Raw genomic sequence first — 20,948 nt, forward strand, 5'->3', positions numbered from 1 at the left:
GAAGACCCCAGACGTCGAGTGAAACACTCAAAACACTTGAAAAGAGCTAAAAATTGAAGAAATACCCAAAAAAAGGGAGAGCTCAATGCTCCAGGGTCCTGCTAGCAGGAGCCGGAAAAAAGAACTGAAAGTAAAAGGACTTTGGCTGTGCATCCTGGGATACCGAGGGTCTCTGGAGAGTTCCTTAAAGGCACGGTATCCCTTTTCCAGACACATAATGACAGCCTATGAGGTCTTGTCTGTCCAACCCTTCCTCTCTATCATTTCAAGGATTTTGGTGAAGGGGAGTTTTTCTCTATGAGGGAAACTTGGCAAAATGTGTAAAATTTGACATTGTTGGCTATCCTTTTCACTGTTTAGATGAAGTGGTGTCCATTGTATCCTTGTAAGTGTTAGGCTGCATTATTTGTCTTGATTTTCTCTTAAGTGTCTATGCAGGACTGCAAAGAAGACAGCTTAAGAGATTATTTTTGATTGCTCCGGGGTCCAGGCACATGGGCGGGACTATTCATTGGATTATGACTATACACAGAGATCCCCTACTACAGAACTCCCTTAAGCATGGGTAAAATTGACGCGGACCTTTGTGCATTGTCAAAGGTATCTATTAGGAAGTCTTCTTCCACAGGGTCAGTATGTAGGTCAACCCCATGGTATTGTGCAGCCCTATGTACTAGTTGATTAAATCCCATAGTGTCTTCTGGTGGGGAAGGCCTAGAGGGATATATGTCGTCTTGGGGGACATTAGGGACGTCTGGAGTGTTATAATCATTCCAAGGGTCAGGTAAGCCTGGAGGAGTAGACTGGCCTGGTGGCTCCCTATCTGCACCACCCCCTGTGTCATCAGAGCTATCATCTCTGTTGTCATTATCTGCTATGGGAGAAGGTGGAGGGGAGTGATGTGGTAGGGTAGGAAGAGGGGATGGTATATGTGGAGTAGGAGAGGGAGGAAGAGGAGAAGGAATTCTTAGAGGAGAGGTAGCAATGTCCTTATTCTTTGGATGAGGAGCCGGTGTAGGCGTGTCCAGTGGTTGCTTCTTTGAACTAAAAGTTAGTCGACCAGTCTTTGGATCTTTAACCAGAGTCTTTTGTGCAGGGTCTGGATGAAATAAGTCCTCTGCAGGAGGCAGAACTTTTGGTGCCAAGTGTTTTTGTGGCACTGAGCTGTGAGCCTCTTTTGGCTTTGGAACTTGTTGTTTGGCAGTGTCTTTAGCCGGGGAAGTATATTCCTTTTTTTGGATCCGATGATTTTTTCGACTCCGAAGCGGGTCTGCTTGGGTCCGAGTGTGGTTTCGGTGCTGAGGTGCTACCACTAGGTTTCGGCGCCGATTGTTTCAATGCCGATGTTATCTTTTTCTGTGCCGGTAGATGTGCGCCGGCACAGTGGGCAGGCTGACTTGAGCCCGAGTCACCTGAAGGCTTATTGGGCTTCTTAGCCGAACTAGAAGGCGGGGCATTGGAAGCAGTGTCTCAGTGTGCACCCGAGGGCGAGGGTGTAACCGAAGCCTTTTTGGTGTGTGTCGAGGAAGGGTCGGGTCGACGTTCTACTTACGACCCTTTGTGCTGGGGTGATGTCCTCGACTTCGGAATCTTCTGCCTCTGAGTTGCTGTCGACGCCATGTTGTTGTTCCGGGACGTCATTGCCCTCTTGGAAGATATTGTCCGGAATCGGAGCTGATGAACGAGCCATTGTTCTCCTGGCTCTTCGGTCCCGGATCGTCTTCTTGGGGCGGGAAGAGGCATAAGCCGAACAGTCTCTAGGCCTCATGCGCCGGTGAGAGGCAAAGGTTACACACCTCATGTAGATTGGTGTGGGGAAACTTCAACCCATATTGAGGACACCTCTTAAATGGCATCCTTTCCATGAGCTGGAAGTTGAGGCCTAGGTAGGCCCGAAAGCCTTCGTCGACGACCGGAATCGAAGACTTCGGAGTTGAAGAGTTTCGCGACTGGAAAACTCGTTCGATAAAATACCGTTGAAGCTTGTGAGGATTGCGTACCGAAGGAAATCGGTTCCAACACGGAGTGTTGGAAACACATCCGAGCCCGGTGGCAGAAAAAAACTATCTGGGGATGGAGCCGATGCCCATACTCAGTACGATACAAAGGAGGAGCACCTATCCTGTGACTTCCAAAGACTTTCTACAACAAAAACAAACTGCAAACATCCGGGCCCAACACTAGGTGGCCATCTATGCACAGTGTGTAATCTGCAGCTCATATGCCTCGAACGCAGCTTTCCATGACAAGTGCTGTGGAGAAGCCTTGTGAATAGGCTCAAAAGGAGCACCCATCAATTTAGCCAGAACTATGTTAAGCTCCCAAGGTGGAGATGGAGACCTTAATCGGTGGGTAAAACTTTTTCATCCCCTCAAGAAAATCTTTAACTACAGGGATTTGAAAAAAGGAAACCTGTATAGGAGACTTTCTGTAAGCAGTGATAGCTGCTAAATGAACATTTATTGGGGAAAACTGCAAGCCAGATTTGGCCAAATGTAGCAAATACAGCAAGATCACCTGCTCTTGCCCCAGAATCGGATCATGACCATTGCTCATGCACCATAAGTAAAATCGCTTCCACTTGAAAGTGAATGATTTCCTGTTGGAAGGTTTCTTGGCTTCCTTGAGAATGTTCATACATTCCAAAGGTAAGTCTTAAATGTCCATACTGAAAGACTTCAGGAGCCATGCCGTCAATCTCAGGGATGAGAGATTGGGATGAAACACCATCCCCTCGTTCTTGGTCAACAAGTCTGGGCGGCATGGTAATCTCCTGTGTGGAACCTCTGAAAGCTGAAGAAGGTCCAGGTACCACCACTGACGAGGCCACTCCGGAGCTATCAGGGTCATTCTAGTGCTGGTCTTGAAGAATTTGTTGATCATTGCAGGAATCAACAGAATTGGTGGAAAGGCGTATAGCAATGTCTTATCAAAAGGGCATTGCCCCGTGAACCTGGTTGGTGAAACCGGGATGCGAAGACGGGCATTTGGCATTGCAGCGTCTGCAAACAGATCAATGTCTGGCACTCCCCATTGCTGGAAGATGTCCTGCGTGACCTTGTTGTTGAGCACCCAATCGTGAACTTCGACGAAGTCCGGGCTTAGGGCATCCGCTTGGACGTTTAGAGTTCCTGGAAGGTGAATGGCTACTAACTATGCTTAGATTTTTAGCGAGAAGACATTTCCAGATGGTCTGCGCTTCCAGAGAGAGAAGTCTCGACCTGGTGCCCCACTGTTAGTTCAAATACTACATTGTTGTGGTGTTGTATGTTTCAACCAACAGGGAGCTGGACTGGAGAGAAGGGAACAGGGACTTGAGAGCTAGTTGCACAGCTCTCAGCTCCAACAGGTTGATGTGATATCCTCGCTCTGCCTCTGACCAAAGGCCTTGCACTTGGAGAGGGCCCATTTGAGCCCCCCAGCCCTGAAAAGAAGCATCCGTGACGAGTGTCTGAGCAGGAGGGTCCTGGTGAAATGGAACTCCTTTCAGGAGGTGGGGACGCTACATCCCCCATATGATGGAATCCTTGGCCGATTGGGGGAGAAAAACACGGTCTTCCCAGAGACCCAATGTCTGCATCGACTGGTCCTCCAGAGATTGCTGCAGAGGACGCATGCTCAATCTGGCGTTCGGTACAATGAAGATGCAAAACGTCATTGAACCCAGAAGCGATTAAACCTGTGTGGCTGTGGGATGTTGAGAGATGAGAAGATTGCGACATTTCTCTCTGATTGAGGATAACCTCTCCTCCGAAGGGGACACGCTTGCTTTTACGGTGTCCAATCATGCACCCAGGTAGAGGATCTTCTGGGTCGCATTGAAGATCTACTTTTTGAAGTTGACCTGTAGGCCCAATTTGCCCAGTAGCTGAAGACAGTATGAGAGATGACTCTGAAGCAGAGAGGGTGACAAACTCTTCACGAGCCAGTCGTCCAGAAATAAGGGTAAATGAAAATCCATTGTTTGTGAAGAAAAGCTTCCACCACTGCCATGCATTTCGAAAATGTTCGGGGGGCTGATTTGAGCCCAAATGGGAGAACCCTGAATTGGAAATGCTGGTGAGCCACTTGAAATCACAGAAACGTTCAATGTTTCTTGGACACAGGAACATGGAAGTAGGCGTCCTGGAGGTCTATAGCACACATCCAGGCCCCTTGATGTAGATGAGGGAACATTTGGTGCAGAGCTAACATCCGAAATATCTCTTTGCAGATGAATTTGTTCAATAGCCTCAGGTCAAGTATTGGTCTGTATTCTCTGGTGGGACCCCTTTTCTGTACCAGAAAATATCAGGAATATATCCCTTGTCCTCGTTGTTGAACTGGAACAGTTTCTATGGCATTTTTTCATAGAAGACTGTTCACCTCCTCCTGCAACAAGAGGTGATTTTGAAGGAATTTGCCTTGTGGAGGAACTGGTGAAGGTGGGGATTTGAATCTTAGCAAATAGCCATTCTCACTAGTTGTTTGTGATTGTCTTCCACTCTGCCAGGTGAAACGAGATACTTCCTCCCACCGGAGTGGCTAACGGGCATGGAGGAAGCCATCGCTCATTGTTTTGCTGGTGGTTTTGTAGGTCCCCCTCCTCTACCCGGTCTTCTCTGGTGGTAGTGAGACCTGGGCTGATGTTGCTGGTGAGTGGACCACTGAGGGGTTTGAACCGTCTGCTGGAAAGACTGCCGGCCGTAGGGACGGAACCTTCTTCGGAATTCCTTCCGCTTCTCCAACCCAACGGCCTTAAACGTGTCCAGTTCAGTCTTAATTTTGGACACCTCGTCATCCGCGTGAGATCCGGACAGCGAGGAGCTATTAAATGGAAGATTCACAATCCTCCGTTGAGTGTCGGTTTAAGGCCCGGGAGATGCAACCAGGCTGTGCGTCCCGAACAAATGCCGTGGGAATAGCTGTGTGCAGCCAAATCGGATGAGTCTGCTGCTGCTGTTGCACTAATCACCTGGTTTGCTACCAAGCCACCTTCCTGCAGGATTTCCTGGAAGTCTAGTTGATCTTCCTTTGGCAGCTTCTCAGTGAATCATGACAGGGAGTCCCAGAGCGATCTGTCATACCTCCCTAAGAGAGCGGACGCGCTGGCCACCTTTATCACTGCAGCAGAAGTTTTGCAGATTCTCTTGCCCAGAGAATCCATGTTCTTAGAGTCCTTCTCTGGAGAAATTGAAGAAGAAGTCGTAGCAGAATGTGCCTTCTTGGCAGCTGCCACAATGACAGAGTCCGGGGGAGGGTCCGTTCGTAGGAAAAGCGGATCCTGACCTGGTGCTTTGTTTTTCTTGGAAACAGGGAAGGGTACTGACCCCACTGTTGCAGGAGTAAAACAAAAGTCTGCATTGCTGGTTCCAAAAGACCTGGGACTAAGGGTAACAAAGGCTCGCCGAGGATCTATGATGCAATGTTTCAAAAATGACAGATGTAGAGACTGCCGGAGCGGACATACCAATGTTCAGCCTGGTGGCACCTCTGCATAGGTCTTCATTAAAAGTTCCTATGTCGTCAATTGGTGAGACTGGATGGTGGCGATGCTGACAGTCGGAGAATAGTCTCTTATAGAAGACCTTGTGGAAGTGGACCAAGAAGGTGACCTTCGTCTCTTCCTTTTCGGGGTAGGAGAATGACGAGATCGTGAACGTTCCCGAGATCGTCAGCATCGGACTGATGGCAACCTAGCCCTTCTCTGGGTCCTACTTTTCGTGGATGCAGTAGGAGGAGGTCCACCAGAGACTCTGGAGGGAGAATATGTCCTGGAAAAATCCTAGCCCGGACTTCTACGACCGGTTGCAGCACCGGGAACCTTCCAGTGTTGCATGCTTTCTAGCCATCTTGGAGAAAGGTTGACAGGAGGAGTCTTTTCACCCTGAACCGGAGATCCCTCCGGTGTAACCTGGATGTTATTAATGCCAGGGGACGAAGAGGGTTCCCTCGATGTAGAATGCATCCTCGACTTCGATCTGGGTCTTTCTGGCACTTTTTCTGAAGGTACCGCAAGTTCTTTCTCTATCCACGTCGAACTATGTCTCGACAACGACACCGATTGTGCTGCCTTCGACGTCGACCACCCCTGCGACGAGATGCTTGAGGCCTCTCGCCTCCGTGAAGATGTCCTCGACGTCGGTCCCTTCAACGTACACTGTGATTGGGAGTAGGTCTTCAACGTCGACTGTCTATGGTCTTTCTTCTACGACGACTTCTTAGACGGCGAACGCCTCGACTGAGATGGGGATTTTGACGCTGTCAGTCTATAAGCTCACGGCAGAGTCTTAGCCGTGAAACCTCACGACGCCGACCTTTGCGAAGGAGGCGAGGATCTAGACGACAACAGGTGCCACGACGGTTGATTCGCCGTCGACGGAGTCCTACTTCTTGGCGACGGAGGCTCTTGTCGTCTCCACGGCGATCTCTCCCTCGAAGGTGACGAGTACCTTGCCTGCTTTCTCGACGTTGAACATTCAGGGATCTGCTTCTTTTTTGACGCCGTAGATGTAGATTGACGCAGTTTTCTGCATTCTTCTTGAGGGGGCTCTTTGAGAGCAGGAGTGCTCCCAAGGCCACTTTTGGAATGACCCTTTCCTCTCTCCAGCAAGGCATGAAGTTTTATCTTTTCTTTGTCACTGAGAGTTCTCTTGGAGAAATGCTGGCAGGACTATGAGAAACTGGTAAACAGACGATGCACACAGAGTGTAGGCCCAGTTTTGCCATCTTCTTCCCACAGGAAGGACATTTATTGACTAAAGATGGCATTTCTGCAGAAAAAAAGTTGTTATTCAGAAAATCACTGAGAACAGCTATCAGCTGTCAAAAATGTCGAATTTAGGGAGAAAAAAAACAATTTCTGATTAGATAAAGCAAAAAAATGACAAGCTCAAGCTCCAGGATCCTCACCGAAGGATCCGGAAAAAAGAACTGACCTGTCACCTGTGGTGCATGGTGGGAGCAGGGGGCTCCTGGAGGTCGTAAAGGCACGGTGTCCAGGTTCTTGGAATCCTTAACGGCAGGGTGCCAGTTTTTTTGATACTGTGACGTTTTTTTTCCTATGCAGCCTATGAGCTAATTGACTGCTATTACTTGCCTTTTTTTCTGAAAATAAAGGGCTGTGTTGGAACACTATTACAGTGTATGTTCTCTGTTGCAGTGTTTATATTAGAGATTATTTTCTCTTTCTAAAAAATCCATGTAATTTTGGCATATTAGCCTATTTTAAGTACATTAGGCTGCATATTTATGGATGTATATATGTATATTTTGGAAGTATTCTGTACTTGTTTGCCTAAACATACACATATGTATGTATTTTTATATATGCTCCAGGATCCCGCACGTGGGCGGGGATTATTCAGTGCTTATGACTCATTATGAGTATCCCCTGGAAGAGAAGCAATTACTACTGTTACATATAAAATCTAATATTTGAGATTAAAGATAATTTTATCCATAACACTACGAAAGAGACATTATTGGTTTGAGTATGCATTGCTATTTAATTATGCTGTGCATTAGGTGTTGTTGTTTACTGTGATACATTATGTGAGTCCAGTGACAAGAATATATATATATTTTATTTTTATTTCATTGCTGGTAAGATCAAATAGCCCCACTCCCCGTCACAGGCTTTGAAGTTAGGGTATGTTCACCTGGCCCTTTACACCTTTTCTTTTTTCTTTTTCACAACAAAGTGGCAGATGCACAAAGACTGGTATTGGCGCTAGCAACAGAATTCTTCTGTGAGTGTCTGACAATCCGAGCAAGGGAAACCTTCTAATTAGCTGTAGGATATGCAAATCTGTTCTGGACAACTGGAGGAAAAGACTCCCCAGTCCAAAGATATGCCTTTTGTTTTAAACAAAATATTGGTGAATTAATGCTCCAGAAACCTTCAAAATGTACCCTCTTGATGCGCAGACTGGCACACTTTTTAAATGCTAATTTCTTTGGAAACTACAATAGATTTACACCAAACCAAGTAAAAGTACTTCCTTGAGTTAAGTGCCCTTTGCATACTAGGGTTATTTCAGATGAGTAACATCTTTACTGAGTAACAAAGAAACCTACTGGAGTTAAAATGGGGAATGGCATGGGTAAGCCACCTTTATTTTTGGGCCATAACTTGAGCTGCATGAAATATACCATGAAAAACTAAGCAAAGATGTACTTTTTTTTGCAAAGTTTCATCAGGATGATCTAACGGTTTCAAAGCTATTTGGATCAGGCCGGACCCTTCGCTTAAACCCTGTTGTGCGGAGCATAAGGGGGTTGAAAAAGTAATACATCATAAAGAAAATTACATTCACAGAGAAATATGTATACACGCACACACACACCTTGACGTAGCAGCAAGTCATCCCGTAGCAGACAGATGAAGTAAACACAACCAGGCTGGGCGTAGTGGGGTCGAGGAATCATCGGAACTTCCTGACAAAAGAGAGAAAATATATTTGAAAAACATTTGCAAACAACATGAAGTATTCAAAGAGACAAAGACTAAATAATGGAGGGGAAAAAGAATACCGGACTAGGAATCTAGCTAGTGTGACGTGAGACCCCAACTCAAGTTGAGTTAGACAGTCTTGTTCAGACAAGAAAGAAAAATGTATTTGAGTCCCCTCACTCACCAGGGTTTCCCCTTGGTGACATCCTTAATCATTGGGGTCCTCTCAATCTGCTGCAGATTAAGGCGTGCTTGGCTTTCTTAGGAAACATCCCCATAGCTGATATCTGTAAAGCTGCAACATGGTCTACACCGCACACATTCACCAGCCCTATTGTGTAGATGTGTTAGCGAGACAACAAGCTAATGTAGGTCAGACAGTACTTAGAACACTTTTTCAGACAACTGCAACAGCTGCAGGTTAGCCACCGCTTTGGGAGAATACTGCTGAATAGTCTATGCAAAGCATGTGATCTACAGCTCAGATGCCTTGAACGGATAATGTTACTTACCCAGTAAGCATCTGTTCTTGGCATGTAGAGCTGTAGATTCACATGCGCCCACCCGCCTCCCCCGGTCCAGATACCGGCTGCAGTTCTTAACTAAATACATACGCATGGACATCTCTATTCTACTTTTACTAACTCCGTTCTCACCCTCTGCTGGAAAACAATCTAACAATGGAGTTGATGCCCCTGGGCACTATCACAGAAAGGAGGAGTCACCTACCTCGTGACTGGAAAGACTTCTTCAAAGAAAAACAATTTGCAAACATCCGGACCCAACACTAAATGGAAGGAGTATGCAAAGCATGTGATCTACAGTTCACATGCCTCAAACACTTTATTTTCTCTGTTTAGCAGTATGTCTGTTGCTTTGTTGAAGATTCCTTACCTTTGAATTTCCCAGGTGTAGGAAGCTGGCTTTGTATATGATATTGCCACCATGTGCTAATACCATGTACAGAGTCCAGGCCTTCCCCAAAAGTGTACAGGGCTCAATGTGCTCGATTAGTGGTATTGTGGGCGAGCAGCCTTAGGCCTAACACAGAGGAGTGCAAGACATTTATTGCACACACACGATCAAAATGGACACACGACTCAAGAAGATCCAGGCCAATTTTATAAAATTATACTTTGTGCTTTATTTTAAGACCCAGGTCTTTGTAGTTGGTTAAATACATTTTTATTTAAAAATACTTTTCACTGTCAAAAATCGACACTTAGGAACATTTTGAAACAGTCCAATGTTTTTTTAAAAACTTCTTTTCATTAAAGACTCATCAGTGTTAGGAAGCAACTTTACCACAGTGCATATTTGACAGTACATATGTATCAACTCATTCTACATTTCTGTAAAATATTGTCTTTTCCGACTGAACTGGGACCCATGGGAACTGTCCCCAAAACAATCTTAATCTTCCACCCCTTCCCGTCTATGTATCATGGCTTCCCTTACCTATTCCTATACATATCCCACTAGCTCCATACTTTTTCTGATTTCGTCGAGCAGCCTTGACTCTCATATATTGTTTTCTCCGCTGCACAGCACCAATCCATGTCCATTATCCTACGCGCCACAGTCGGTGGTTGGCTAGCACCACAGGCCCCTGCAATATTTCTCTTGGCCACCATTGCGGCCACTAGTAACCAGATTTTTTGATACTTAGGCCATGTTTGTTCCCCAGCTACACAGAGAACATGCTACCGTGCCTCCATAGGTATAGTAAGCCCTAGGACTTCTGACATTACTCGCGTCACCCTCCTCCAGAACTGTTGTATAATCAGACAGTTCCATATACTACAGCCCCTCGGCAGTCCTCTGTGAAAGTGCGACCTAGCCTGAACATGAGTGTGCTAGTGGAATAAGACCTAGCTAGTATTCGCAACTGAACCAGTCTAAATCGTGCCCTGATTGCCACCTCTCTAGGGCTTTGCACAGTTTCCATCCAGTCATCATCTTCAAGTAAACCGTCAGTTTCCCATGCCTCTCTTAACTTCATGAGGGGGTCTGGTGAATTGTTAATGATTTTCTTGTATGTACAAGACAGTGCCTTTTTGGGTATTGAGTCCAGTAGTAGTCTATCTTCTAGTGGGCTGTATTCGGGGAGGTGCTCCCCCTCCTCGATATGCCTATGTAACGCAAGCCCCAATTGTAGGTATTCGTACCGCTTTGATTCTGTTAGTTGGAATTCTTTTTGCAGTGTAGAGAACGGGGACAGGCCCTTCCCCACCATATATCTCCTAAATGTATTTTATCTAATAGTTTCCATTTACTAAACCCTCGTAGCCTACCTACTTCCCTTAGCATATCACTATCCCGTAGGGGGGGTCTATTCCGTCAGCTTGTTACCCCACCAGAGAAATCTAGTGGCTTTTGTCCACACTGTGATCACGGTATTCATATGTGGTAGCATATGTTTGTTCACTACACGCATGTATAGCGCCACCATGTACCCTCTTGCACCCATTACCCAATGGTCCACTCGATACGCTGGGTTGTTTCTGTCCATGAACACCCAGTCATTAATTACCATTAACATCAATGCCCAATAGTATTTTCGGACGTCCGGTATGGCCAGGCCACCATCTTATACGCCTCACTGTAGCTCAGCTAATGCGATCCTCGCACCCCCACCACCCCATATTAGTGTCAGTAATTCACCCTACACTTCCTTAAAGAATTTATCTGGGACTGGACATGGTGTGTTCTGCAGAATGTATAGTTTTCTGGGTAGGGACATTATTTTAAAAAGAACCACTCTCCCCATGAGGGAAATCGGCAGGGTTCTCCAGTGGGCCACATCACTTTTAAACCTGTATAGCTGCGGCTTTAGGTTATTTGGGAGAATTTTGGCATCCGTTTTTGTAATCTGTATGCCCAAGTATTTAAAGCTGTCCTTAACCTGCAGTTGGACTTCCGCCCCTAATGCTGGTAGGGGACCATCTGACAACATGCACAGCAAAGATTTGTCCCAGTTAATCTGGTATCCCGAGTAACTACCGAATAAATTAGTAATCTGTAAGAGCCGGTTCACCATGAATCGTGTCGCATACAAGAGAACATCGTCGGCATACAATGAGATTTTCTCTCCCCATTGATCCCTCCCATAAATACTGGATATCACTGGTTTCCCTCTCACACAGCCTGCCAACGGTTCCAAAGCTAGTGCGAATTATATCGGGGATAGAGGGCAACCCTATCTGGTACCCTTTTGAAGAGAAAAAGATCGAGACACCGAATCATTCACTCGGACCCTGGCCAGGGGGGCTTTGTAAAGCAGTTTAATCCAGGATTGAAATTGGGGGCCAAACCCAAATTGCTTCAGTACTTCAAATAGATAGTGCCATTCTATGCTATCGAACGCCAAACGGGTGTCAAGGGATAACAATGCCACTTCCACCCCCGATTCGTTTTCACTAGATGCATCACCCCATATAAGCATCGGAGATTGAGCCTGGTGCTCCGACGGGGCATAAAACCAGATTGTTCTGGGTGGATTAAGGTTATGATTGGTTCTAGCAGCCAATTTACCAATACCTTAGTGAATATTTTAACCTCAATATTCAACAGGGATATTGGCCGGTATGAGCCACATTGGTCGGCAGGCTTGCCCGGTATCGGAATCACAACGATCGTTGCCGTCGACTGGTCTGCTGGTAAACACCCCTGTGTTATTACTTCATTAAACATTTCCCGGAGGTACGGGGCCACTACACTTACTGTACATTTAAAAAGCTCCACCGGCAGCCCATTTGGTCCCGGTGCCTTCCCTGAAACTTTCCAATGTTAACCTATGGCAAAAACAATATTGCTGGTAAACAGGTAAGCATCGAACTTACAATTTCAGTCTTCGGAGCCAAAAGTCAGCAAGGGCTGCGGGTCAGGTAGGCACTAAAATTGAACCCCCAGTGGTGCAGGGACAGCCGGGCGCAGATATCAAAATCGGAGTTCGACCCAATGCTTTCCAATGGAAACAGGAGGTGTCTGGGGCCACCCTGCTTGCAGGTAAGTAAATCGGTTGCAGGGGCCAAGCTCTGGGGGTTAGCGCAAGCATGGGGGTGGGGGTGGGGGGGGGTGTAGGGGCTTGTGCAGAATCACAAAGCAGAACCAAAAATACACCACCAGTAGCACAGTGGTGGCCAGGTGCAGGGCACAAATTAGACGTCGGGCGCCCAATGCTTTTTAATGAGGATTTTCCTGACGGGAATGAGGCTGCAGCTATGGCGCCGGAGGTTGCAGGAGGAAGAACAACGGCATCAGAGTAAATTGGACTGTAGGGGGACGTAGGGACACCTTCAATTCTGCTCACTAATGTCCAGGGGCTTCAGGTGCATGAGTGCCTCTGGACGTTAGAGTCTTCTTACCAGAACCGGTCGTAGTCGGTCTAGCCTCTGGATTCACACTACAGGCGCAATCGTGGCGGGCAGGTCAGCCAATGATGGGCACGAGGTCAGGATCGCTGGGGAGACTTCACTGCAGAGATGAGCCCACGCAGACTCAGGCCAGGGGTGTGGAGAGGGATGGGGGTGCGGATCTGCCTGGATCCTGTGTCTTTGGAGTTGGTTTCTTCTGGACAGGTTCGCTGTCCTCGGGAGATTGGAGTCTTTATTGAAGGCTGCAGTCCTCCCAGGGGTTTTGGAGGTTGTTGTTGCAAGACAGGTCGCAGGGTCGTCAAGGCTGGAGACAGGCCGGTAGGGGTGGGCCCAAGGCAGTTGTCTTCTGGCTTCTGCTGAAGGGTGTCTTCTCTCTGCTTAGATCGTCGTAGATATAAGGGTTAGGTCTGGGGGAGCCCCCTAAATACTTAATTTGGGAGGTGAAATAGAATTTGAAATTAAATAGAATTTATATAGCACAATGGCTACCCTGAGGCTTCCCAGAGATGTGGACTAACGCAGAAAGACAGGAAAGGAGAGGATTAGTTGCATTCATTGAAAAGAACGTTTTTAAAGAGCTTTCAAAATGAAAGCAGGTTACGCTCCTTCCACAGGTAATGTGGGAGGGTGTTCCAGGAGTTAGCAGCATTATGAGAGAAGAAGCGCCCGCCCATCTAGCTTTCCTTATTCTGTGTGCGGTGACTAGGAAGGAAGACATAGAGCGGAGATCTCTGGGAGGTTGATAGGGGATGATCATGGATTGGATTGTCACTGGGCCCTTCTTCCAGAAGGCCCTGGGAGTCAGGCACATGGCCTTAAACTGGATCCTTGCCTTGATTGGTAGCAAATGAAGGCTCCTTAGTGCGGGTTTAGCAGATTGCCGTCGGGGAACCTGAAGAAGCATGCGAGCAGCCCAGTTTAGAATATTTTGGAGCTTATGGATGGTGGCTTGGGTGGCTCCCAGATAGAGGGAATTCCCATAGTCCAGGTGAGAGAGGATGAGGGCTTGAACCATGATCCTTCTCGCCGGGGAGGGGAGAAGAGGAAGGATCTTGCGGAGCATGCTCAGGAGGCCGTAGCAGGTGGCTGAGATTTTAGCGACCTGGTGTTTAAAGCTGAGCAAGCGATCAAGCTACACGCCAAGGTTCTTAATCGGAGTCTTCGGATCTGGTGCAGGACCGAGGCAATTAGGCCAGAGCAAAACAGGATCGAAGGAGGGTGAGTTGCCCAGGAGCATAAGCTCAGTCTTATCCCCGTTCAGCTTGAGGCAAGAGAGTTCCATCCATTTGGCAACTTCCTCTAGGCACGGGCCTAGGGTGTTAGATGACCTCTTGGCGTGGTTCAATACCACCACGGGCTGCGTGTCATCTGCGTATGTGATGATTTTAATGCCAAATGGTTGGACGATCTCTGCCATGGATCTCATATAGATGTTAGACAGTGTGGGGTCAGGGAGGAGCCCTGAGGAACCCCACAGCTGAGGGACAGCCGGTTGGAGACATCTCCCTCAAAAACCTGAAAGAACTGGTCATTGAGAAAGGATTGTAGCCATGTTATAGCTGTACCGGTCACTCCCACACTCTTTAGCCGATGGATCAGAGTGCTATGGTTGACAGTGTCGAAAGCGGCACTGAGGTCAAGGAGGAAGATCACAGCTGAGACTCCCTGATCCAGTATCCGCCTCGCCTCCTCAGTTACTGCTAAAAGGGCAGTCTCAGTCCCTAATTGAGGGTGAAAACCAGTTTGGGAATGATGAAGAAGATCGTTGGATTCTAGAAAATCTACTAGGGGAGTATCAGGTAGGGCCAATGGGCTCCTTACCTGAGGTGGCTAGACCCTCTATTATGGCACCCTCCTATGGGAGGGTCCATAGACCTAGCCCTGATTGTAGGGGGTCTCCCCATCTTCATGATGGTGGGGACTGAAAATTGTGCTTCATCTCGCTTCCCCCTACCTTAGGGGTGGGGTTGGTAGAGATGGGCACATCTCCTATCTTTTCAAATGTTCCCGACGGTTTCCCGCTCAAAGTAGGGGTGTAAACCAGGAGCTGCCATCTGCTGCTAGTAGCAAAGGCTGGGGGGTCACATTACAAAAGCGGCAGGCCTTTGAAGCTTTCCCACTTCAAGCACTGGCCCATCCTGTGAGAGGAGGCATGCCACCTCTGCCCAGGAAGTGTATTGTTTCTGGTCCCAGAGATCAGTGGCTCTCTACCCAGAGGTCCAGAAACATGTCTGGTGGTGGCTGGCTGCCTACAGCCAGTCATATACCCCACCAGGGTTGGTGGGGATTCGGGGGGGACTTCTGAGGTGCCCTCTGGGTACATGGTACAATAAATCCTACACTGGCATCAGTGTAGATTTATTGAAAGGAATAGTTTGCTACCAAACACTCCTATATTCAGTAATGCCATCATGGTGCTGTGGAACTCGAGTTGTCGAGTTTCCAGCCCATGTACTCTTTATTGCTTCACTTTCACTTACAATATTTGGATATGGGTGCCCAATATTGTAGGAGTACATCTGTTCATGCAGATATGCCCTCACCTGGGGTATAGTGCGCCTGCCTTAGGGTTGTGAGGTCTGCCAGAGGGGTGACTTACCTATACTGCCAGCCAGTGCTAGCTGGCATGACACCCAGGCAGGGCCCCATGTCGACTTCGTTGTTTTCTCCCTCACAGGGGCATAAAGGCTGAAAGGGAAGTGGCATGGACTCAGTGAGGGGGACCCTCTTCAGCATCCAGGCCCCAGGTACCCAGGGTAACATTTACTAGGGACTTACAGGAGGCAGAAGTACCAATTGGAGGTTTGTTTTCGGTTAGGAGCACTGGCACTGGGGACCTGGTTGGCAAGGACTCTGTGCACTACATTTGCAACCACATCAAAACCAGGCAAAAAGTGGGGGGCTAGCCATACAAAAGAGTCACTTTTTTACAGTGAGTAGGTATGAGCAGGGTATAAAAGGGCCCAGAAGCAGTCAAGAGCTCTAAAGGAGCAGCCAAGAGGTCCAAAGGACTTGTCTACCTATATTATATAAAGGCTTTAGAGGAACGGCAATCTTTGACCCACAATAGTTTTGCTTTTACAAACAAATTATCCGAATTTTTACTGTATTCAAATTAATCCACATTCCTTAGACCTTAGTAAAATGTAATATATTTGGGTAGTCGGATTCAGTCAGAAGAGAGAAATACCTACTGACTTCTTAGATGTATTTTGTTTTAGGAGCCTTGCTCGTATTTATTCTTTTGAATACCTAAAAAACCCTGCTTCCGGCAAAATTTCTTTATGTACTGAATTAGATTCCTGGCTTTTGCCTCTACAGCTTTGTATGTAAGTCTCCAACGCACTAGCAGGTCCCTCAGCAGGGCTCCAAATCCTTTATAGCTTGCATTACAATGCTCTCTAGTGGATGACAGAGGCAATGCAGGCTTTAAAATAGACACTGAAAGGCCTATACTTGGCAACAAAACAATGTGATACATGATCATAACCTACTCGTCCATGCTATCAATGAGCCATACAAGTGGCTGACAGTACTGGGACAGGACACGCCCAGCCTCCTGCAATACCTTCTTTATCTGTATAGTGGATGTAGGAAAGTGGCTCTATATATACTGGACCAAATTAAGGTACAGTGTGTAAAGAGTCCCCAGTCCCCAGAGGTTCCGCAGAGGCTAAAGTTAGATATAACCTTACTCTACAAAGTGGTAGCTTGGTCGAGCAGTTAGGCAGTATCAGAGGACAGTGTAAAGCATTTGTTGTACACACTCAGTCAGCAAATGGTCTCACACATTCAAGAACTGAACTCTAGGCCAATTGTTTTGTATCAAAAGATATAGTTGTTTAATTTTAGAACCAACAAGGTATCAAAATATACTTTCTCAGGATGAGTTACTTTAGTTAAATACTTTTCAAATAGGTAATAGACGTTTGGAATGCAATAGTTACAGATTGTTGCAATAGGCAACACAATTTCAAACACAATGCAACATTGAGCTCAATGGGAATTTTCAGTTAAATGCAATTAGTTACTTTGTAGATTACTTTTCTAACCACAGGACGGATCCTAGATTCAGTCCAGAGACATGAGCTGTAAACTGTTAAGTAAAAGCGTTTTGGTTACAGTAGTGATTTTTAAGGAATATTATTGTATTTTAAAAGTTGACAGTAACTTTTTGAGTTGAAATTACCAATGTTATCCTATGGAAGGAAATTCAATTTGCAGGTAAATTATGTTCACTTACTTTTGTAATCCAGTGCTGGACTCCTAGGTTCAGCACTGAGACCTCTATCTAAAACAGGCAAGAAATTACGTTTTTATTGTTGGCACGATTTCTAGAGAATATTTCTAAGTTTCGAAAATTGACACTTGGAAACTTTTTCAGCAAAAAGCAGGCAATAATATCCTATGGAAGGAAATTTAAGTTACTGGTAAGTACGGTTAGAATTACTTTTCAGGGCTAGTACTGGGCTCAAAGATGCAGCACTGAGTTCTCTCCTGATAATAGGTGAGTATTTAGGAATTCGTAGTTCGACTGATTTTAGATGAATATTTTAAAGTTCCAAAACTCCACTCTTAGAAGAATTTCCAAGTGAAACCAGTCAATGTTAGGCTTTGGAAGAAAAGTGAGTTATCGGTTTTAGGTAAGTACTCGACTGGCAGAGTTAAAGTTCTGGGCATAGACTCAGGGGTCTCTCAGGGTCAGGTAGGTACAGTTAGTACACCCTCAGGGGCACTGGGGCAGCCGGGTACAGCGTTAGTTAGGCCCAATGTTATCCAATGAGAGGCAGGGGGCCTTTGGTTGGTGGCTGCTGGCTAGCAGGCCACACGTCTGTGGGAGCTGGGCTCCTGGTCACTTGCTCAGGGCAAATGGGGAAGTAGGATAGGACAAAGGTTGCACTGCCAGGGGCACTCGGGCGGCTGGGTGCAGGGTGCTTTTGAGCCGTCGGGCGCTCAAGATTATTCAATGGAGATCTTTTAAAGGGAACAAAAGCTGCAGGCTCGGGACGGATCATCGAAGAGGGTCCTTGGGCACTGGATTTCAGGTCAGAATCTCCGGGGGCGATGTCCTCAGGGTCTTTGTCCACTCGGGCACAGGTCAGGCTCGGCGGGTGCAGAGTGGGCTGGATTCACGGTTCCTGGCTGGCACCAGGGGTATTGTTGTTTAAGCATAACCACTGCTCATGGGAGTCCCAGTCTTTATGAGGGTCAAGGCAGGCAGGTCCTCTGGGTTTCTCGAGGTTTTTGTCCACAGGAGGCTACATGATTTAGCTGGAGCAGGTTCAAGGATCAACAGGCCTGTAGGGCTGTGGCCAAGCCAGTTGGTATCGTCCTCTTGTTAGCAGCTGCACGGCAGGTCTTCTTCTTGGTCTTCTTTCTTGTTTCGAAATCGGGATCTGAGGAAGGAAGGTTCAGGGTGACCCTAAATACTAACTTTAGGGGCATTACAGGTAAGGGAAGGGACCAAAAGGTCCTTGTCCTGGGGTGATTACACCCCCTATCTTGCTCCTCTACTGTGGGAGGGGGGCAGGAACCTATCTCTGATTGGGCAGGGCTCCCCATCTTCAAGATGGCCGGGGCCTGGAGTTGTGCTACACCTTGCCTCTCCCACCTGAGGGGTGGAGTTGGCATAGGCTGGCACCCCCCCCCCTTCCTGACGTAGGGTTTCCCGCCAAAGTCGGGGTCAGAACTGGTGGGGGCCAGTTGCTGAGTATAGCAAGTGGTCTGGAGAAGCTCACAAAGGCGGCATGCCTTTGAAGCTTCCCACTGCCCATCCTGGGGGAGGAGACCTAGCACCTCGCCCAGGATGTGTATTGTTGCAGGCCCGGGAGAGCGGGGGGCTCTCCACCCAGGGGTCCAGCAACATGTCTGCTGTGTGGCAGCCTAGGCAGCCTCTCAGACCAGACCTGGATTGTAGGTTAGGTTTCAGACGGCATCTCTAGGATGCCCTCTGTAGTGCATTCTACATTAAACCCCCCACTAGCATCAGTGTGGGTTTAATGTGCTGGAAACTTTGATATCAAACTTGTCAGTCTTCAGTGTAGCCATTATGGTGCTGTGGAGTTCGTAATGACAACCTCCCAGCACCATATACTCTTAATGGTATCACTGCACTTACAGTGCCCAGGAATGGCCCTGGGTACTGTAGGGGCACAGGGCTCATGCACCTGTGCCCACACCACTGGCATAGGGCACCCAGCTAGAGGAGTGACTGAGGTATGCCAGGGCAGTGGGTCTGTGGGCATGGCACACAGGGATGTGTGCCATGTTGACTCTTTGTTTAGTTCTGCACCAGGACACTCAGCCTGCAAAGTGTGTGTGTGTGTGTGTGTGTCAGGGTGCAGGGCCCCTAAGGGTGGCACAATAAGTGCTGCAGCCCTTAGGGGTCTTCTCTAGTCACAATGCCCTGGGTACCTAGGGTACCATTTACCAGGGGCTGACATGAGGCCAAAGATGCCAATTGGGTTTTAGCTTCAACACAGTTTTAGAGAAGGAACACAGGCCATGGGCACCTGATTGGCAGGAGCCCAGGGCACACTCAGTCAAAGCACATCAGCAATTCAGCAACAAGTGGGGGCATACCATGCAAGAAAGATGGCACTTTCTCACAGTGAAGAAATGTATTTAACTACAAATGTGGAAACAGTAAAAATGCATCAATAACAGTAAAAAGCAAGCAGCTGATGGTGTATCCAGAAGTATAGATGGTTGCAAGTACAGCCATAATGGTCTACAAAGAAGCCAAGATGCTAGAGACTTTGTAGAGAAACTTTAGAAATGTAATTAGGTGCAGGCATTTTGCCTTAAGTCAAGACGACACAAATCAAGAGCGGAGATGTCAGTGGAGGTCCAATGCTATTGGTGCACTCAAACAAGAAAGTGGGTAGGAAGTAAACAAAAGTTTGCACCAATGTCTGTTGAGGAAAAATAAGGGCCTGTCCCCAAAAATGAGTGTTGGTGGGCCCTACTTGCAAAAGTGCTCAAATTAAACACAGCGAAATGGTGATGTGTGTGTGCGTGAACTAATGGAAAACGAAAACTGAGAAACCAAACTGGAGGATGCCAATTTTAAGGAAACACAGTTTTAAGGAAACATACAAAATTGGATTTAAGGAAAGGGAAGGGTTGTTGGGTTCTCGTATGGGTGATGAGGGGGTTTAGGGGTGAGAGATTGGTGAGGTTCAGGTATAGAAAGGGATTTTTATGATTCAGGGATCAGTGAAGTTTAGTGGTGGTGAGTTTTGGTTTTTTAGAGATCAGGATTGGGTGGAATTTAGGGGTGTTGAGGGTTTTTAGGGTTCACAGACAGGAAGAGTTTAGTGTTGGTGAGGGGTTTTCACGGTTCCATGATGGATACAGTTCAAGTTCGGATATTTGTATAGCGCACTGCTCACCCAGAGGGTCTTAAGGCGCTTGGGTAAGGGGTTCATTATTTGTCGAATAGCCAGGTTTTAAGTTCTTTTCTGAAGGAGATGTGGTTTTGAGTAAGGCGGAGGTGAGTGGGGAGTGAGTTCCAGGTCTTGGCAGCAAGGAAGGAGAAGGATCTGCCACCCATGGTGGATTTTCGGATGCGCGGGACAGCGGTGAGGGCTTGATTGGACGATCTTAGTTGGCGGGTGGGTTTGTAGAAGGACAGTCGAGTGTTGAGGCATTCGGATCCTAGATTGTAGAGGGCCTTGTGTGCGTGGGTGAGAAGGCGGAATGTAATTCTTTTGTTGACGGGAAGCCAGTGGAGGTCTTTTAGGTGTCCGGTGATGTGATCTTGGCGAGGGATGTCTAATATTAGTCTCGCTGATGCGTTTTGGATGCGTTGGAGTTTTTTCTGTAATTTTGCTGTGATTCCGGCGTATAGTGTGTTACCATAATCCAGTCGACTCGTGACCAGTGCGTGGGTGACAGTCTTTCTTGTCTCGAGGGGGATCCAACGGAAGATCTTTTTGAGAATGCGAAGTACGTTGAAGCAGGAGGATGAGACTGAGTTGACTTGTCTGGACATCGAGAGAGAGGAGTCTAGGATGAAGCCAAGGTTACGTGCATGGTCTGTGGGTGTGGGTGCTGTGCCCAGTGCGGAAGGCCACCAAGAGTCGTTCCAGGCAGAGGGGGAAGATCCTAGGATGAGCACCTCCGTTTTGTCTGAG

At 47.3% G+C, this 20,948-nt stretch overlaps 1 protein-coding gene across 2 annotated transcripts in view; it reads right to left on the reverse strand.

The window, feature by feature from the left end:
* The window catches only part of ASH1L (ASH1 like histone lysine methyltransferase), an 820,515-nt gene that overhangs the window by 170,996 nt on the left and 628,571 nt on the right, over positions 1 to 20,948 (reverse strand). For both annotated transcript variants that reach the window (XM_086947410.1, XM_086947409.1), the window contains exon 21: positions 8,328 to 8,418. In XM_086947410.1, coding sequence (XP_086803536.1) covers positions 8,328 to 8,418 — 91 coding nt within the window. The remainder of the gene's footprint in view (positions 1 to 8,327; positions 8,419 to 20,948) is intronic.

The sequence above is a fragment of the Lissotriton vulgaris genome, chromosome 12, assembly GCF_964263255.1.
Source record: "Lissotriton vulgaris chromosome 12, aLisVul1.2, whole genome shotgun sequence".
Taxonomy (NCBI): Eukaryota; Metazoa; Chordata; class Amphibia; order Caudata; family Salamandridae; genus Lissotriton; species Lissotriton vulgaris.